Source organism: Neofelis nebulosa, chromosome 3, assembly GCF_028018385.1.
Source record: "Neofelis nebulosa isolate mNeoNeb1 chromosome 3, mNeoNeb1.pri, whole genome shotgun sequence".
Classification (NCBI taxonomy): domain Eukaryota; kingdom Metazoa; phylum Chordata; class Mammalia; order Carnivora; family Felidae; genus Neofelis; species Neofelis nebulosa.
The window spans coordinates 45,641,855-45,661,888 of record NC_080784.1 but is presented as its reverse complement, the minus strand read 5'-3'; the positions used below and the strand labels follow the sequence as shown (position 1 = coordinate 45,661,888).

The 20,034-nt window shown below is 36.2% G+C and overlaps 1 protein-coding gene across 8 annotated transcripts in view; it reads right to left on the bottom strand.

Moving 5' to 3' along the window:
- NSD3 (nuclear receptor binding SET domain protein 3) overlaps positions 1-20,034 on the bottom strand; it is a 119,081-nt gene that overhangs the window by 28,987 nt on the left and 70,060 nt on the right. For 6 of the 8 annotated variants that reach the window (XM_058720661.1, XM_058720663.1, XM_058720660.1 and 3 more), the window contains exons 8-14: positions 18,539-18,639; positions 16,358-16,403; positions 13,301-13,431; positions 12,790-12,918; positions 11,220-11,346; positions 2,770-2,967; positions 1,842-2,015 (exon numbers count right to left, since the gene is read on the bottom strand). In XM_058720661.1, coding sequence (XP_058576644.1) covers positions 1,842-2,015; positions 2,770-2,967; positions 11,220-11,346; positions 12,790-12,918; positions 13,301-13,431; positions 16,358-16,403; positions 18,539-18,639 — 906 coding nt within the window. Of the gene's footprint in view, positions 1-1,841; positions 2,016-2,769; positions 2,968-11,219; positions 11,347-12,789; positions 12,919-13,300; positions 13,432-13,810; positions 15,455-16,357; positions 16,404-18,538; positions 18,640-20,034 lie in introns of those variants that run through there. The other 2 variants (XM_058720666.1, XM_058720667.1) reach the window with 2 other exon arrangements.

Sequence of the window (20,034 nt, the reverse complement as noted above, 5' to 3'; positions counted from 1 at the left end):
CAAATATTTGGGAATTAAATAATCTTGATTATACAGGCATATAAATATAGTATATCTTTCAGAATAACTGTCAAATTGATAAGATGCAAATACAGATCCAGTATTTCCATTATCTCAAGCTTTTTTTAAATCAAGGCATCTGAAGTTAAACTTAAAATGGGTAGAATCCCCTATAAAGCTAGGTTCCTTGACAATGGCCATTTTCTACCTATCTTACATTGAAAATACCTGTTTTAAAGGTTTCCCAATTATTGAATGAAATAGAGCAAAAGAAAGTATTGGTTAATATACTGATGGTAACTGATTCAGAATGTACTCCAAAGTAAGCTGGCATGAGAGTTATAAACTTGATACTTAAAATGTTGGCTCAGTTATACACACTTACACACACACACCCCTGTAAACGTGAGTAATAGAAAGTGCCTAGCAAGGTAGAATAAAATACTTACAAAGTGACAGAGACTTCATGCTATCACTGACACTCATCTGTTTAAAGCCTCTAAAGCTAGCCATTCAACTGATAATTCAGTATTTCCATACTATCATTACTTTCTTAGGGATGGGGAGATGGAAAAGACACCAGTGGTGACTTTTCATTTCTTTTGACTATTTGAATCCTTTCTGCCACTTGTTAACTACGTGATGCAAAACACTGCAGACTTCCTCCTCCACGCACCAGCCAGGTTTCAGAGCAGGATACAGTTGTAATTGCTCCCCTAAATAAAGACACAAGGCTTCCCCAGTAAGGGCAAACAGCCCCAGGGATTTAGCACACACTGGGGCAAACTGAACTGAAAGCCTACATACAATGGGCTGCCACCAGGGGGACAGCCATTTATTTAACCTTTTACTGCCCACCTCCTCTGGCTATTTTTTTTTTAAGAGACACAAAACCAAAACAACTCAAGATCTGTCACACTACCTAAATTCTATTTAAAAATATTTTACAGTGCTTTCACCAAATTAAAAGAATTATTATCCTAAAGCAAAAACCAAAATGAAACCACGTAACACCAAAACCAAACCAAACACTTCATCTTCAGCACAGTCTAAACATAATCTAATTGGCCCGATATACCAGAGTCCTTTCAAAGTTCAGAAAAGTTAGCATTTATATTTGAAAAAACAAACTGCATTTGGGGATATTAATTTCTAAAATGTTTACTAAACACTAAAAATTGTTTTATTATAATACAGCTGAGATACTCTGTAATGCTGAATGCTCTGTACTATATTCAACTAAAGAAATTCTATTTTATATTTATCGTGAACTCCACTTCACTGACCCCCTCAGGGCCACAATATTGTTTTTACTTGATCAAGCTCTTGGCATACTTAAATACCAACAGCTGGCAAGTAAGAAAGCTTGCATTGCTGGCTTTTAGCTACCACCACCACATATGTTGCCTTGGCTGTATCCCATCAGGCCTTCCTCAATGCCAGACCAAAACATGATAAAATACAACATAAACAATTAAAAACTAAATGTGCTCATCTCTCCTTCCAAGTGAAATCTCAATCAGTTGAAAGCTCTGGATTAAAGAATATGACATGGGAAGAGTCTACTTCCAATAGAAGAATTGTTTGCAGAAGGGAATAGATTAATCTTTTGATACGCCATACAGGAACACTAAGAACTTATCTGTAATTTTAAGTTATTTAAAAAATTTAGATTTTAGCTTAATTTATAGAAGAATTAATATTCTAACAATTGGAATGTTTAATGTTACAAAAGGGACTACTGAAAGTGTTAATGTCTCAGGGGTATTACTGAATCTCCATTTCAGTGGGGAAATATGCCAATGAACTCAAAGAAATGGAGAGAAAGGATTGACACTCACCTCTAGCACAAACGAAACAAAAGCCTACATTTATGGCAGAGGATGAACTGCTGCTCCGTTTGGAATGATTACTACAGATGAGAATGTAGGAGGATACAAATATGCTTCCGGCAGCAATGCAAGCATCTCCAGAGTGATAGGCTACTGGACATCTCAAACATCTCATCATGCGACCTGTTTAAAGATAAGTTAAAAAAAAAAATCTACATAATTAGGTATCAGCTGGATATAAAATGAGTTTTTTGGAGTTGGACTCTTTTGGGTCCCATGTGATGCTGTTATAGTAAGATAATATTTTTTTTCACGAGTTTGGCTCTGTCATTCCTTATGCAGGATCCTAAATGCAGTGCCCACTGAGAGATCACTCAAAGAAAAACTTGTCTGCTCCACTGTTGGAGAGATGGTGGTCTTAATGTCACCTGTTAAAGAAATTTTCAAGGGTAATTTTGAACATATAGAATTTTCATAATTTCAATTAGAACCTAATCTCTATCATGCTATCTATTGTGGCTGAACTGTTATATCTACAGAAAGCTGTATATATCTATATATACACAGAAAGATAATACCTGATATATTTTTTATAATAATGTGCTTATTATTTGCTGCTGTACTTAAAAATCAAAAAAACAAAAAACAAAAACAAAACCCGGGGCACCTGGGTGGCTAGTCGGTTAAGCATCCAACTTTGGCTCAGATCATGATCTCATGGTTCATGAGTTCAAGTCCCGCATCGGGGTCTGTGCTGACAGCTGGGAGCCTGGAGCCTGCTTTAGATTCTGTGTCTCCCTCTCTCTCTGCCCCTCCCCTGCTCATGGCTCTGTCTCTTTCTCTCTCTCAAAAATAAATAAACATTACAAAAAATTAAAAAAAAAAAAAACAAAAAAAACCCCAAAACACTTTGTCCCCCTTTTAAGCTCCATTTTACCTTTACTTGCTTTGTAGATATCTTTCTCCATGGAACAGGCAGAGCAACAGTGCTGGGGACAGCGGAATCCTTTTGATTCAAAGATGGCAGTGGGGAATTTGCGAACACAGGCTTCATGATAAAATTTCCCACAAGCACCAACAGAGCAACGCTTCACATCTGTACCAGACACTTTACATGAAAAACATGGGTGCTGTCCTGAAAAATTGGTTGAGGAACACAAATTAAATAAAATCTGATGAAAGCATATCCCTTTAAAAAATTTTTTAACATTTATTTATAAAGCATATTCCTTTTAAATAAAAGCAGCTAAAAGGTTATTTAATAATTTTGGCTAGAACAACTGATAATCAATTTGGAGATAAAGCACTAAAAACAATTTAGGTCTTCACTTTCTCACTCTACAATAAAATTAACCCATAGAAAACCCAGAGCAGAACTTTTCAACATATGGGAGCTGGGAGTGAGAAGGTCTTTCCAACCCAGAATAAATAAATTACCAAAGACAACGAAGATTCCATTAGGCACTTACAGTTTCCATATGTAAAACAGACATAAAATGAAAACTCATAATCCTAATACAAAACACAGAAAAATTATAACTAGACATCTCATTCAAACTGTAGTAAATCAAGAACAAAGAGAAAATATTAAAATTACCCACAGAAACGACAATGATTTTCAAAGAAGCAACAGTAAGACTGAGAGCTGACAGCAAGGGAAAAATGGAAGCCAGAAAACAATGGGATGCTATCTTCAAAGGGCTCAAAGAAAACTTTTACTAAACTAGCATTCCATATCCAGTGAAAGCACTCTTTAAGAATGGAGTGATGGGAATGCAAACTGGTGCAGCCACTTTGGAAAACAGTATGGAGGTTCCTCAAAAAATTAAAAATAAAACTATACTATGACCCAGCAACTGCACTACTAGGTATTTATCCAAGGGATACAGGTATGCTGTTTCGAAGGGGCACATGCATGCACCCCAATGTTTACAGCAGCACTATCAACAATAGCCAAAGTATGGAAAGAGCCCAAAATGTCCATCGATGGATGAATGGATAAAGAAGATGTGGTATATATATACAATGGAGTATAACTTGGCAATCAAAAAGAATGAAATCTTGCCATTTGAAACTATGTGGATGGAACTAGAAGGTATTATGCTAAGTAAAATTAGAGAAAAGACAAATATCATATGACTTCACTCATATGAAGACTTTAAGACACAGAACAGATGGACACAAGGGAAGGGAAGCAAAAATAATATAAAAACAGGGAGGGGGACAAAACAGAAGAGACTCTTAAATATGGAGAACAAAACAGAGGGTTGCTGGAGGGCTTGTGGGAGGGAGGATGGGCTAAATGTGTAAGGGGCATTAAGGAATCTACCCCTGAAACCATTGTTGCACTATATGCTAACCAACTTGGATGTAAATTAAAAGTAAATAAAAAAGAATGCAGTGAAATTAATATACATTGGGGAAGGATTAAAAAAAAAACAGAAGTTGGGTGTTTTTGGAAAAAAATTAATAAAGCTGATATCTCTGGCAAGAATGACTAATAAAATAAAGAGATAAAAAGCAATAATATCAGAATTAATATTACAATTCCTATAACTGTTAAAAAAATTGCCAATAATTTGAAAATTTACATGCATGGAGAGATTCTTAGAAAAGCAGGGTGGCTCAGTCTGTTGAATAACTGACTCTTGATTTCACCTCAGGTCATGATCTCGTGGTTCATGGGATCGAGCCCCACATCCCCACACTGGGATTCTCTCTCTCCCTCTCTCTCTCTCTCTCTCTCTCTCTGCCCCTCAACCACTCCTGCTCTCTCTCAAAATAAATGAATAAACATTAAAAAAAAAGAAAAGAAAAGCATAATTATCACCACTCCCACAAAAATAAATAGAAAATATGAATAGTTCTACAAACTATTAAAGAAATTGAGACTATCATTAAAAACCTTCCAACAAAGAAAAATTTAATCTCAGATGGTTCCACTGGTCAATCTGCCAAACATCTAAAGTTAGAAATAATGTCAATTAGAATAGAATAGAGTAGGATAAAAAGAAGGGACAAGACAGATGTGGAAAAATATATGCAACGAAGATGATAAAGGATTATGTTTTGTTACAAAAAGAGCTCACCTATGGAGAAAATATACGCAAGATATAAGCAAAGGTAACTAATCAAAATTTATACAGAACTATAAATTACTACAGAAACAGAACAGCTTAGTACAAAAGTGGTCAAGGGTGCCTGGCTGGCTCAATCGATACAGCATGTGACTCTTGATCTTGGGGTCATGAGTTCAGCCGCACATTGAATGTAGGGCTTACTTATAAATTGATAATTAGATATGGGGCGCCTGGGTGGCGCAGTCGGTTAAGCGTCCGACTTCAGCCAGGTCACGATCTCGCGGTCCGTGAGTTCGAGCCCCGCGTCAGGCTCTGGGCTGATGGCTCGGAGCCTGGAGCCTGTTTCCGATTCTGTGTCTCCCTCTCTCTCTGCCCCTCCCCCGTTCATGCTCTGTCTCTCTCTGTCCCAAAAATAAATTAAAAAACGTTGAAAAAAAAATTAAATTGATAATTAGATAGATAAATAAATAAATAAATGTGGGCAGGATACAAATAGGCTATTTACAGAAAGCAGGAAGACAAACAGCCAATAAACAAATGGAAAAATGCTCAACTTCACCAGTAATCAGATAAATGCTAATTAAAACCCAAGTAATATTTTAAAAAGTCATCAAGAAAAAAGAGCTTGATAATACCAATTATTGATGGGGCATGGGAAACAGGTACTCTCACATATTGCTAGTAGGAGTTTAGGTTCAAAGGTACTACCCTTAGAAGGCTACATGGCAGTATCCATTAAACATACATTCATTTTCTGTGACCAAGAAATTCCGCTTTTTGCTATCTATATTAGGGAAGCCTTGTATATATAAAAGGAGGTTTACTGAAGCATTGTTTGTAACTGCAAAGAACTGAAAGCAACTCCAACATCCTTCAAAAGGAGAACAGTTAAATAAACTATGATAGATGCATACTACTATGGAACCCTACGTAGTAATTAAATAAAATGTATCTGTTTAGACATAAAAAGAGTCCCAAGATAGTGAAAAAAGCAAGTTATAGAAAATTAATACATTTTGTTACAACACACAGAAAAATGTTACGTGCACGCTGCTTCAGCTATAATTATATTTTCGTAAGATAGTATTTATACATTATTTGTGTAATTAGAAATAAATTTCAAGTACTAACAAATGCTAAGAACATCTTTACCACCACAATACACAAATGGATAAAACATACACAGATCATTCACAAGAGAGGGAATAAAGATACAGAAAAAGATGTTTAGTTGTAAACAAAGAACTAAAAGTATAACAACATTTTTGTTGTTCTATTCTTTGAAGATAACTGTCTTTTCTGTGGGTAATTTTAATATTTTCTCTGTCCTTAATTTCTACAGTTTGAATAAGTGCCTAGCTTTAATCTTCTGCCTCTTTTATTAGGACAGGAGTTTTCATTTTGTGTCTGTTTTATGGATAGAATTTTAAGTGATTATTTACTGGCCATTTGGATATCATGTTTTGGAAACAGACTTTCAAGTCTTTTGCCCATTTTTCTCACAATGTTATAAAAAATCTGAAAGACAAAAATGGAATAGTTTTTTTGTTTCAATTTTTTTACAGAGAGTTAGATTTTATTTTGGAAGTATCTAACCTTTACAAATTAGCTGAATTATAAAAATTGTTTAAAATTAGTACTTACAACTGTGATGTTCAAACGTGTTGGTTTTTTTTCCCTTTACTGGTTTTGTTGTAAAATAAAGGACAGCAGGGTTGTGAGGTTTTTTGTTGTCTTGTTACATTTATATAATTTCAAATTATATTTTAACATGTATGTAGATATGAAAGCAACAGTATTGTTTTAAAAATAACTTATAGAAAATTAAAAAATTAAAAGAAATTATTTTAAAGGTTAAGAAGTTTGATTTTACAGCTTTGCCTAATTGCATAAATTGCTCTATGTAAAAAAAGGCTTTCACTTGGATAATGATCAAAATAGGTCTTATATAAATGAAAATTGCTATAACTAGTAACACTGTTATAGAGAGCTGAACTATCAACCTCCTTAGAGCTCTAAGGATATGAGTGCTTCCAATACTCTCCCTTCTCAGTAGGAAACAGTCTTCATTTAGAATAATTAATAAGTAAGCTTGACTGTTACATATTTTAATCATAAGGTAAAACATTTTAATCACAAGGTAAAATGAAAGTGCTTTCTTTCCAGAAATCACATTTGCCTTAAACAATAAAAAGAACAGTATAAGAATTTATTAGGCATGTATCCTGTAATACTTAAAAAAAATTTTTTTAACGTTTATTTATTTTTGAGAGAAAGAGCGTGAGTGGGGTAGGGGCAGAGAGAGAGGGAGACACAGAATACAAAGCAGGCTCCAGGCTCTGAGCTGTCAGCACAGAGCCCGATGCGGAGCTTGAACTCAGGAACTGTGAGATCATGACCAGAGCAGAAGTCTGATGCTTAACCAACTGAGCCACCCAGGCACCCCTATCCTGCAATACTTTTTACATGCAAATGTTTGTCTTTTGATAAACAAAAGAAAACTTTCTAAATGAACTTAAACAATGGTTTGGAGTTTTTACTCCTATTATGTTGGAAGGGTAACAAATAGGTATCAAACTAATTTTCATATAATAAATCAAAAATTAAAAAATAATTGTTATTTAAACTGTGGTTAAAAATATATAACATAAAATTTACCATTTTAACCATTTTTAATTTTTTTTAACGTTTATTTATTATTGAGAGACAGAGCATGAGCATGGGAGGGGCAGAGAAAGGAGACACAGAATCCAAAGCAGGCTCCAGGCTTTGAGCTCCGAGCTGTTCGCACAGAGCCCGATGTGGGGCTTGAACTCACAAGCCACGAGATCATGCCCTGAGCTGAAGTCGGTCACTTAACCAACTAAGCCACCCAGGCGCCACTACCATTTTAACCATTTTTAAATGTACAGTTCAGTGACATTAAGAACTCATTATTTTGCAACCATCACCACTATCCATCTCCAGAACTTTTTCATCATCCCATACTTAAATTCCGTACCCATTTATTTTTATGTATTTTTTAATGTTTATTTTTGAGACAGAGAGCATACGTGCGAGTGACAAAAAGGCAGAGGGGGGAAAAAGAAGATCTGAAGCAGGCTTTGCACTGATGGCAGAGAGCCTGATGCGGGACTCGAACTCACAAACTGTGAGATCATGCGTGACCTGAGCCAAAGTCAACTGACTGAGCCACTCAGGCACCCTTCTGTATCCATTTAAATAAGAACTCCCCACTTCTCTCAGGTAAAAACTAATGTAAAACAAAACAAAACAAAACAAAACAAAACAAAACAAAAAACACCTTGGTAACAACTGCTCTACTTTCTGTCTCTGTAAACTTGACTACTCTAGGTAACTCATCAAAGTAGAATCAAACAATATATGTCCTTTGTGACTAGCTTATTTCATCCACAATCATGTCCTCAAGGTTCATCCATATTATAGAATTAGAATTTCCATGTATTAGAATTTCATTTTTTAATTTCCTTTTTTTCCTCATTTTAAAAAATATTCTGTTGCATAGGGGCACCTGAGTGGCTCAGTTGGTTAGGCGTCTAACTTTGGTTCAGGTCATGATTTCACGGTCGGTGAGTTCAAGCCCTGCATCGGGCTCTGTGCTGACAGCTCGGAGCCTGGAGCCTACTTCAGATTCTGTGTCTCCCTCTCTCTGGCCCTCCCCTGCTCACGTTCAGCCTCTCCCTCTCTCGAAAATAAATAAATATTTAAAAAATTTAAAAAAAAAATGGTTGCATGTACACACCACATTTTATTATCCATCCATTCGTTCATTCATCTATGGACACTTGGGTCATTTCTACCTTTTGACTATAGTGAATAACGCTGCAGTGAACATGGGTGTATAAATATCTGTTTGAGTCTCTGTTTTCAGTTCTTTCAGGTATATACCCCACAGTGGAATAGCTGAACCATACAGTAATTCTATGTTTAATTTTTTTAGGAACCGCCATACTATTTTCCACAGAGGTTGTACCTACCATGTTACATTACTGCTGATAGTGCACAAAGGTTCCAATTTCTCCATATCCTAGCTAACACCTGTTTTCTGCTTTTTACTTTTATTTTATAATGGTCATTGTAATGAGTGTGAAATGGCATCTCATGTGATTTTGATTTGTATTTCCCTGAATACTAATGATTTTGAGCATTTTTTCATGTGCTTATTGACCCATCTGTAAACCTTCTCTGGAGAAATGTCTACTGAAACCCTTTGCCCAATTGGGTTTTTTGTTTTTTGTTGTTGAGTTATAGAAGTTCTTTACACATTCTGGATATTAATCCCTTCTCAGATATGTGATTTGCCAATGTTTTCTTCCATTTTGTAGGTCGCTTTTTCAGTCTGTTAATGGTGTACAAAGGTTTTGATTTTGATAAAGCTCAATTTATTTTTTTCTTTTGTTCCCCATGCCTTTGGTGTTACATCCAGGAAATCAATGCCAAATCCAATGTCATGAAGCTTTTCCCCTATGTTTTCTTCTAAGATTTTATAGTTTTAGCTTTTATGTTTTGGTCTTTGATCCATTTGTATTAATTTTTATATATGGCTATTAGGTAAAGGTCCAACTTCATTCTTTTGTATGTGGGTATCTAGTTTTCCCAGCACCATTTGCTTTTAGTGTTTTTTTTTTTTTTTAATGTTTGTTTATTTTTGAGAGAAAGAGGGAGAGAAAGAGAGAGGGCACATGCATGAGCAAGCATGAGCGGGGGAGGGGCAGACAGAGTGAGGGAAACACAGAATCTGAAACAGGCTCCAGGCTCAGAGCTGTCAGCACAGAGTCCAACGCAGAGCTTGAGCTCACAAACCACAACATCATGACCGGAGAAGGAGTCAGACACTTAACCGACTGAGCCACCCAGACACCCCTCAGCACCATTTGTTAAAAAGACTATCCTTTCCCATTGAATGGTCTTTGCACTCTTATCAAAAAAATCATTTGACCATATGTGTGAATGTTTATTTCTGGGCTTCCTATTCTATTTCATTGGTTTATATTTCTGTCTTTATGCCAGTACCACATTATTTTAATTACTGTAGGATTGTAGTAAATTTTAATTAAAAATTTTTTTAAATTGTTTTGCCTTGTAGTGAATTTTTAAATCAGGAAGTAAGTCTTCCAACTTTGCCCTACTTGTTTTTAAATTTTCTACTTTCCTGTCTAAATTCCTCTTCTAAATTTTCTAATAGATGTGTGCCAAATTAAACTAGATCTAGCCTTTGTTGGCAGAATTCTGCTCTGTTGGGTTCTAGAGCTAGGAGAAAAGCCCTCAGAGTATTTCAATAACACGATACGTCGTCCCTCCTATCAGTAGTTTATAACAGAAACTGCAACTTAAGTGCTTACAAGGGGCTAGGCAGATTACATAAATGACTGGAATGACAGGGTTTTAGAAAAGGGAATGGCAGGGAATGTGAGGAACCAAGAATATGTGCCTGATCCATGTTCACACATTCAAAACATTCCAAAGACCAAGTAAAATGACGCGCAGATAATGTGACCCTGAGGCTGCCAGTTGGCAAGCTGTCCTAAAGTTTTACTGCAGAGGCTAAATGTGATAAATAATATCTTATATAGGAAAAAATACAAGTTATATGTTCAAAACAGCTTTTGTAGCTTCATTTTTTGCATGTGTGTGCAATCTCCACCCTACTTCATCAAGGTTGTCAAAGGCTGTACTGTTGTACAGAGTAAGGACTCTGGGGTTAAGCTACTTCCTGGGTTTAAATCCCATTTTCATCATATGTTGTCTTTTGACTTTGGGTAAGGAATTAAACTTTCTCTCTCTATAAATTGTTTTGATCAGTGGTAGTCTATATGGGGCGGGGGGGGGGGGGGGAGGGGGGAAACATAAGACCAAATGATGAATCCAAAATCCCCTAAACTGTCTAAAAAACAATTTCCATTGTTTTCCATTGTAGCTCCATCTTTCCAATAAAAATATAATCACCATGGTTATAGTTCGTGAGTTTGTGACTAATGTTTATCCAATCTATTAAAGTCAAGGGGACTTTAACCCAATTTATTGAACACAAAACTCTCAAACCCATCTAAAAATAATTCACTTTATATATATTGCATAGTTGCTTAGATAAAACACAAATCCATCTCGACGATTTGATCTTAGAAATCCCAATCACTGAATGTTCTTAATTTGTTGAAATACCTACGGGGAGTGGAGGATGAGAGCTACATAAAAGTGGTAAGAGAATTAGACGTCACGGGGGATGCTGGCATCACGCATTCCTCCCTATTTGTCTTTTCATATCTATCAAACTAAGTAAACTTACCGGTTTTACATTCCACACAGATGAACTTTCCATCAGGGGGTGATGCCAATCCCAGGCACTCCAGGTGAAAGTGTTTGCAGCATTCTCCCTCACAAGGAATCAGAGAGTCACCAGAGCTTTCACAGATCTGTAATATGGCAAAAAGTAGTCATCCTTCAACTTTAGCAGGCATTAGAATCACTCAGAAGGCGTGTTAAGACAGATTTCTGGGTGCTCTCCCATAGCTTCTGATTCAGCAAGTCTAGGCTGGGGCCCAAGAATTTGCATTTCTAACAAGTCTCCTGACAATGGTGATGCTGCTGGTCCTTGGCCCTCATTTTAAGAAGCCCTGAAGTAAGTTAATTTATTTTAATTTTATTTTTTAACATTTTTACTTTAATTCCAGTTAATAATAACACATACAGTGTTATATTAGTTTCAGGTGTACAATATAATGATTCAACAATTCCATACATCACCTGGTACTCATCATGACAAAAATAAGAATACAGGAAGACTTCTATATTTTATATTAAAAAAAAAAAAAAAAGAAAGAGAGAACCACTGAATTAGATAACTATTTCCAGACCCAATATGGTATAAAGCTTAAAAGGCATATTTGATCTTTCATGATTCCTTCTCTGGAATCTGCACGTTTTAACTTTTCCCCACACGGCAAAGCAGTATTTTTCAAAAAGGGTAAACATATATTTAAAAAGGTAATATCAGGGCACCTGGGTGGCTCAGTCAGTTAAGTGCCCGATTCTTGATTTTGGCTCAGGTCACGATCTCACAGTTAGTGAGCTCAAGCCCCGTGTCAAGCTCGGCGCTGACAGTACAGAGCCTGCTTGGGATTCTTTTTCTCTGTCCCTCCTGTGTGCTCTCTTTCTCTCTCTCTCAAAATAAATAAATAAACTTAAAAAAAAAGTAATACCAACTTAAATTTAAGAAAATGTTTTTGAGGGGCGCCTGGGTGGCGCAGTCGGTTAAGCGTCCGACTTCAGCCAGGTCACGATCTCGCGGTCTGTGAGTTCGAGCCCCGCGTCAGGCTCTGGGCTGATGGCTCGGAGCCTGGAGCCTGTTTCCGATTCTGTGTCTCCCTCTCTCTCTGCCCCTCCCCCGTTCATGCTCTGTCTCTCTCTGTCCCAAAAATAAATAAAAAACGTTGAAAAAAAAAAAATTTAAAAAAAAAAAAAGAAAATGTTTTTGAAATCAATCATATGTCATTTACTTTTTTTTTAAATGAAATTTATTGTCAAATTGGTTTCCATACTTTTTTTTTTTTTAAGTAAACTTTAGGCCCAACATGGGACTTGAACTCATGACTCCCAGATTAAATCACATGTTCTATAGATTGAGCCAGCCAGGTGATCCTTTCCTTTTACTTCTAATTCAGAACTGAGTATCACAATCAAGATTAGCATTGCATATGAATAAAATTTCCAACTCGGAAAGGGAAGAAAAGAACTTTTAGACCTATAGCTTTAAAGTAGTATAATTTAGGAAGATAATATTCTCTCCAGCAGAAGGTAAGTATATTATTGGCAGAATATTAGAGCAGTTATTTCAAGCTTATTTGTCACTTGCCTACCTGACACACAGTGTCCTTCTTACTGATTCCAATGCCTCTTCTTGACAAACTTGAATCCACGGACTGCACATCAGAAACATCTACATCTGCAGTAGCAGAAGGGCTATCTACTTGCTTTCCAAAGCCTACCTACATGGAAAACATAACACTTGTTAAGAAAAATAAAACAAAAGTTTCCTCAAAGTTAGGCGCTATGAAAATCCTAGCAAGATTTGCTCAACTAAACCTTGATACAACTTCTTTTTCTTCCTTTCTAAAATCCCTGGATAGTATATGCCTGGTGTTTTGAGAGAAACTGTAGTTAAAACTTAAAAACATAGAAGCAATGCTTCTGTTATGTAAGAGATCAGCAAAATTAAGACATTTGTAAGTTACAAACGAACCAAGATGATTTGCTCCCTGGGTATTTAAAAACTTCCCCGAGCCCCCCAAAATAAGTCAAACAATGTATTCTGTTACTTCATTTTTCAATGTGAAAAAGCAGTGTGCCCAGAACCTTGAACATATTTACCTGCAGGTCACTCAGTCCTCTAGAATCGGAGTCAGACGTGTCTCTGTATGCTGAACTAGTCATTTCTACATCAGTGGAGGCGCGACTCCTTTTCTTTAGAGGTTTACAGGAATCTGAAATCTCGCTGGCACCTTAATACAACATACTGAAATTAATCCTAAAATAGTGCTTAAAGTTTTATTTATTTATTTTTTTTTGTGGGAGATTCTTTCTTTCCTCAGACTCATCTGTAGTGTGAAAAAAAAGCACAGCTCTCTTTGTAACACTGAAGTCATGAGTCAAAACTTCATAAACTTCTGACCTTCCTGATAGTGAGTGATTTAATTTACAACCGCTCTATTAAAAACATTTAATTCAGTGCTCCTGCTCTAAAGCTATTTTCCGTCGACAGAGCCCAAGTTCCAAGCTAAAAACCAATTCTATCAAAACTACAGGATAGCCGATTGATTTGGAGCAATCCAGAGAACCATTCAATTTGGAGGGGGAAGACATAAAACCCAACACACTGTGTAGCTTACAAATATGGTCGCAGAGACATCTCCATCTTGTTTTTATTAGGGATGTGACAAATCTTTGATTTGTATTCGATTCGTACACGGATAGTGCCATTTTCCCCCGAATTTTGCAATTCAGTTGATTATTGCCCCCCGAACAAGTTTTGGATGTTCATAATTGTTCATCTGAGACTTCCTTGGTGAAGTGGCATTTATTGTGACCATTAACAAGTGCTGCAGCACATCTACATATGTCATGCCATTTAGGAGGCACATTGCTGAGGGTTGGAACGGATAATCAATGTTCAAGTGCAGCCAAATCAACGAAGAGCTGGATGAGAGGCCTCTATGTGGAATTTGTGCGGGAAGGAATAAATATGAAAAAAAAAAAAAAAAGGCAGAGAATAGTGAGGAATTTTTTTTTTTTTTAAAACTGTGTGTAATACAAATCCAGCCAAAACAATAGTGCAAAAAGTTACAAAGCAACAATCTCTTGGGCTAATGCAGTATAGGCTATACAGAAACAGCCACGATGAAATGTGCAGATCAGGCACGGTGAATACCAGGGAACCAAGGAGACGGTTAATATTTCAACCCACAGTTTGTTTTGGATTTTTTTTCCCCCAAAATTTCCATACAACAAACAGACATCTAGATCAGCCCAGCAAGCTATGGTGGAAGTGTGCAGTCCAGAAGAGACCATGGAGAAACAAGTCTCCTGAGGCCATGAAGATCCGCAACAGGCTGAGTGAGAGTAGCACTTGGTATATAGCCATGTTCTGTGGTGGAGGATGTGGGCCTCTTTAGACTGCTCAGATTACTGGAACCTTGTTATCACATCCCATTCTACAAGTTTTTTCACTGAATGTTTCCTTACATCTATAAATGAGGGTGCCTGCCCATGTTAACGCTGATTAAAAAACACAAGTACACAAATCTATCTCCTTCATTGCTGGTGTGTGGACCCAGAACACCACCACAAAGTATTTCCTTGGCCTAAAAGATCACTGGATTAACAAGGAGTTTTAACAGAGGAACAGGAGTGCTGTACTGAGAGGCTTTCGAAGGGAAACACAGGTACCGCCATTTCCGATGAGTTTCTGAAAATGCTAGAAAAATGACAGACTGCCAAAGACAGCTGCCATGCTGTTCTCCATGATAACGGCACTAATATTAAAAAAAATAAGAGCTTTTAATGATTGTAATGTATACAATTTGGGCTGTTTGGCAAAACCCTGCAGATGTGCATTAATGATGCTTTATTTAAAAACAAAAAACAAAAAAACAAAAACAGTCCATGTTGAAATTGATCAGTGTACGTTAAACGGTGGTTTTAGGCTGGACCCATGATTTAAGCTGTACCCATCCAGCTCAGACCAAAAAAAAAAAAAAAATCATCTGAATGTTAAAGCAATTGTTCAGAGTCTTGAAGAAGAAACCAGGCAGGAAGATGCCAATAATGAGGATTGGCAAAATCAAAATTGAAAACAAAGAAACTGTTTATCGAGCCGCCGACAAAGAAATCTTGCATGGAGACTACAAGTCTGGAGTTTCTGGGATGAAATTGTACAGGAATCTCAGTCCACAGTTTCCTCAATCGCTGCGGAGACGGAGCTGTCACTGAATCTGACAGAGCCCTGCACTCCCCGGTCCGCCGACCCTGTGGAATGGTGGAAACACAACGCAATCAGGCCTCCTAATCTCGCAGCGATCGCGATGTCTTTTCTTGGAGCTCCGCCAAGCAGTGTTCCCTCCGAGAGGCTGTTCAGTTCTGCTGAGGATCTCCACGGAGACCATCGCTGCAGACTTCTCCCCGAGAATGCAGAGAGGCTGGTGTTTTTTTTTTTTTTTTTTTTTAAAATAATGCAATTTGCCCAGAGTAAACTACAGGTATTAAATACAGTTTGAATGATCTCATCAAAAATGCACGAATCATGCTATGGAGTTTGTACTGTAGTCAAATTGCACACAGAAAATACAGATATAAGTTTAAGGTTTCTTAAACTTTGTGCATATCTCAAATAGATTTGCATAAGGTCATCTAATAATGGCCATAAATATGCTATGAATCATTTTAATTAAAAAAAAAAAAGATTTTACAGCACTGTAAAAATAAACGTGGCAAGATTTTTTTCAACCAGGTTGTCTTGTCTGATTTGTCATAGTCCATGTTTGATAAACATTAATAGCTACTATTCGGTATTCAGTCGAATACCAAAAAAAATGGATTCGTCACATCCCTAGTTTATTAACCAGTGAAACCCCAGAATCTTATGGAGAAAAGTTGGAAACAGTATCAAGTCTACATGGTGTTCTCCAATTTACCGAAACGAGTAAGACTTTACACATGGGAGGTACAGAATAAGATCAACTCTAAAAGACACACACACACATACACACACACGCACACGCCAGGAAATACTTCAATTTCACACAAATTTTTGACTGAAGAGCAACAACAGTGATTTACAGAGACAAACAAAAATACATGAAGTACAAATAAGTAATTCTTAAAATTTGGTTTTTAATCGAGGAAATGCAAGGCAACATTATAATAACTCACCTTTCTGTAATCCAGTCTTCACTGTAGCCTGAGGAACTGTTTCAACCTGTATGGACAGAAAAATATACCATTAACAATGAATTTTTTTCACTTTTAATTAACAGAGGGAAAAAACAATACTTCCATCAATCTAAATAATGATGAGTGATTAATGTATCTGTAATCTGAACTCCGTCCCATCTTCTGGGTAAAGTTCTGTCTCAAGGTCAGGGAGGGTTTAAATCCTAGCTGCCTGTGCTGAATACCAAGTGACAACACACAGCCACATGCTTTCTAGCAAAGACTTTTCCCACCATTCCCTTGGTATATGAAGAGAACAAGAATCCTTTTCTCAGTGTCTGGGAGGCAGGAGAGGGGTTGTTTCTGCAACCAGCCCCGATGTTGCTATAAACCCCTCCCGCCCCAAAGACGTTAGGATAAATTTTTACTTACTATGATACTCAGGTTAATGTAACTCACGCCACTTTAAGACCCTTCCGCGCCTGCACTCACAGCTAAGTTGCTGGGAATCAGGACCCTCTCTGTAGAGAGTGCTACAGGGCTCCATACAGCTGGAAGCTCAATACTTTTGCTGCTAGTACAAACTTAAGAAAATAAGTTTGTGATATTGCAAAAGCACTTTCTTGAGTGTCTTATGAACAGTGTCTTGATCCTACATTAGGAGAGCGAGATCAGAAGTTATTCTGCCAATGTATATGTACAACACGTGGTAATTTGAGGACTGAACCATTGGAATTAAAGAAAGGATGCTGTTTGGAGGAGTTCCTGTTTTAGCTATGAGTTGAATTTTATGTTTCTTTAAGATGTGGTGAAATATGCATGTTGAAACACATTTTGTAAATATTTAAGGATTGTTCTAAGCTTTTTAAAAAAATTTTTATTTTTTTTACAACAGGTAAAAAAACATACAACAGAAGCGTTTTTATAAGATACAATTAGTAATACAAATATAAAATCTTCTAAAACAATCACTGGTATTGTTCTACTACTAACTATTAACACAGTGGCATTAACAATTTGTCCCACTTTTTATACTCATTCTGCTTATTAATTTTAAACTGACTGGTCACAGAATTTGGGAACCAGCTGGAAAAATCACAACTTTGTTTTGTAAATGAATGCTATAGATTTGCAAGAGCTTAGAAAGATTTTTTGGAATATAATTTCCTAAGTATGAAAGTTAATTATGATAAATGAATGACAAATTAGCACATTATTTAAATTTTAGTTAAATGTTTCTGGGAAAATTGTTTTACATGCTTGGAGATGCCATAGAGCACCCACAAAATTACCTTTTAAGTTTGGAAGTTTAAAATTATGAAGGAAACAATTTGAATAGAAAAGTCCACACTTCCATACTAAGTGGTTTTAAAAATATAAAGCTTATTGGAACAAATTCTATCCAGAATTCTTTTTGTTTAATAGCAGCTGTCTGGGCTATACAAAATGGGTATTCTTCTACTTTAGAAAATTAAGAAAAATTCTTATTGTGAGTTTAATTTAAAGGAAAAATGGTTTCTTAAAATTTCTTTGAAAAAGGTAATTTAATATGTATATTATTATATTGGTTACACTGGTTTAATACCTTGCAGTCAAATGTTCCTCCTCTTTTTTGTTTTTACTTTAATAGTGTTTCTCTGATAGACCAATCACAGGTGAGTGCCATTCCACTGGGAAAATAACATTCCAAAAAATCTGTGATACCAACAGAAAAACCAGATCATCTATGATTATCTGTGTCTTAAATATAACTCTCATAGTTAAATTAATTTGATTTGTTTAAAAAATAAAAACAATACATACCAGCAGCTTAAACAAAAAATCAAAATTTAAAAGGGCAGGGGTGACTCAGTGATGGTTCCAAATAAAAATCGTGAAAACATGAAATCATTTTGCTCATAACAGAAATTTCAAAATAAATGTGAGGAATTCTTTAAGAGTCTTGTACCACTGGCTTCCCATCTCCTGTAGTCTGACTATGTTCTGTGAAAATGCTTGAAGCAGAATCACAGGGATGGTTGTATTAGAACTGGGCACTGGAACTCACCAGGACAGAAGCATACGAATAGTCCAAAAAAAGGAAACCCAGTGTGGGGAAAGTTTCTTTTTCTTTTAAGATACCATATAAGCCACAACATTTACAAATACAATGTTTTAACTCTCTACATGTAGGAAGCCAACCTGCTCCTTTTTGATCTTCTTCTTTGGCACAACCTCAGTGGATTTCTCTGATTCAGAACGAGTTCTAATTGATCTTCTCTGTTGCTTCTTTTCTATTGAGCCTAAGAGGTGATTTAAAGAAACAAAAAATAAAAACTCACTTAAGGATGACTAGACATTTATGTAACTAAGATCTGGCCCAATCCCCTGCTTTTTTATCTATCACTTTTGTTGTTGTTTTTTACTTTCTTTTAATTATAAATCATTAAAAATTTAATCAGTGCTACATAGTTAGCATTTTTAACAAATGAGTGAAATTGATTCTATATGTAAAATGCTTAACAGTGCTGGTGCACTTATATAAGTTTTTGCTACTGTTATATTATTAACAACAAAGGAGAAAAAAGCAGTAAAGGGTGTGGCCAAAACCAAATCATTAACTTGGATGTCAAGGAATTGTTATACTTTAGACATAATTAGTCATGAAAAACTATTTGAAACAAATTAGCAAGTTTTTTCATGTTAAATAGTAAAACAGAAACTATTAATTTTTAAACAGTAAAATTCTTTGGAAATAAACAGAAAAGAACTCACATGGACCCCATTTTGGAAAGGATAAAACTTAGACTGAAGACCAAAACTTGAAAGAACACTAAATCAGGAAGGATTCATTCTGTGATCCTGAGAAGGAATGACGCCTTCAGCACAGCTGTTCTCCACCTTCTCAGTGCGTGGACCACCCAAATGGTCCTTCCTAGACAATAATCACCTTTCACTTGCCACAGGGGAAAGCTCCTATCAAAGCAGGCAGAAGCTACTTCAATAAAGCCTTCCACATTACCTTCATATTTTGTGGTTTCATTGTGCTTGTCTGTGTGTACATGGTTTCCTTCACCTTAGTTCAAAGCCAAAACAAAGAAGGATCCCACTACTTCTATTCTGAGGAAGGAGAGGTAGTCTGACACGAATATATTGTTTCTCAGCTGTGGTTAATCTCTACCAGAGAAGTCACAAATGAAGGTGTTGGCTCCTTCCTTCATTCTCACTCTTCTTACACTGAAGGAAATGTTTACCAAGACAACAGATCTCCTACCCTCACAGTCACCTGAGTATCCCAGAAATAAGAACTGCTTAAAACAAAAAGCTTTACTTGTTTGAAGGATGTCAACATAACTGTTCCATCAAGTACAAATGGTATTTTGGTATTTGATCTATCTTAGAGAAAATAAGGCAACATGACTTCTTAAAATTGTTCTGAAAGCTACCCGAAGAACACATAAATTCTACTACATTTAAAACCACTAAAAAGTACTATGTTTAAGTCCTAAGAGAGAGGAGGTGATCATCTCTGAATTTGGAAAATAGCTTAGAAATGCAAATACAATTCTTCAAAACACAGAAATTAGCAGTACCAGATACTCGATCTATCCTCTAAATTTACTAGGAAAAGGCCCAATAATTCTTCCTAAGTAGTTAACACCAACTGAGATGACACTATTGGTTTCTGAAGAGAGATC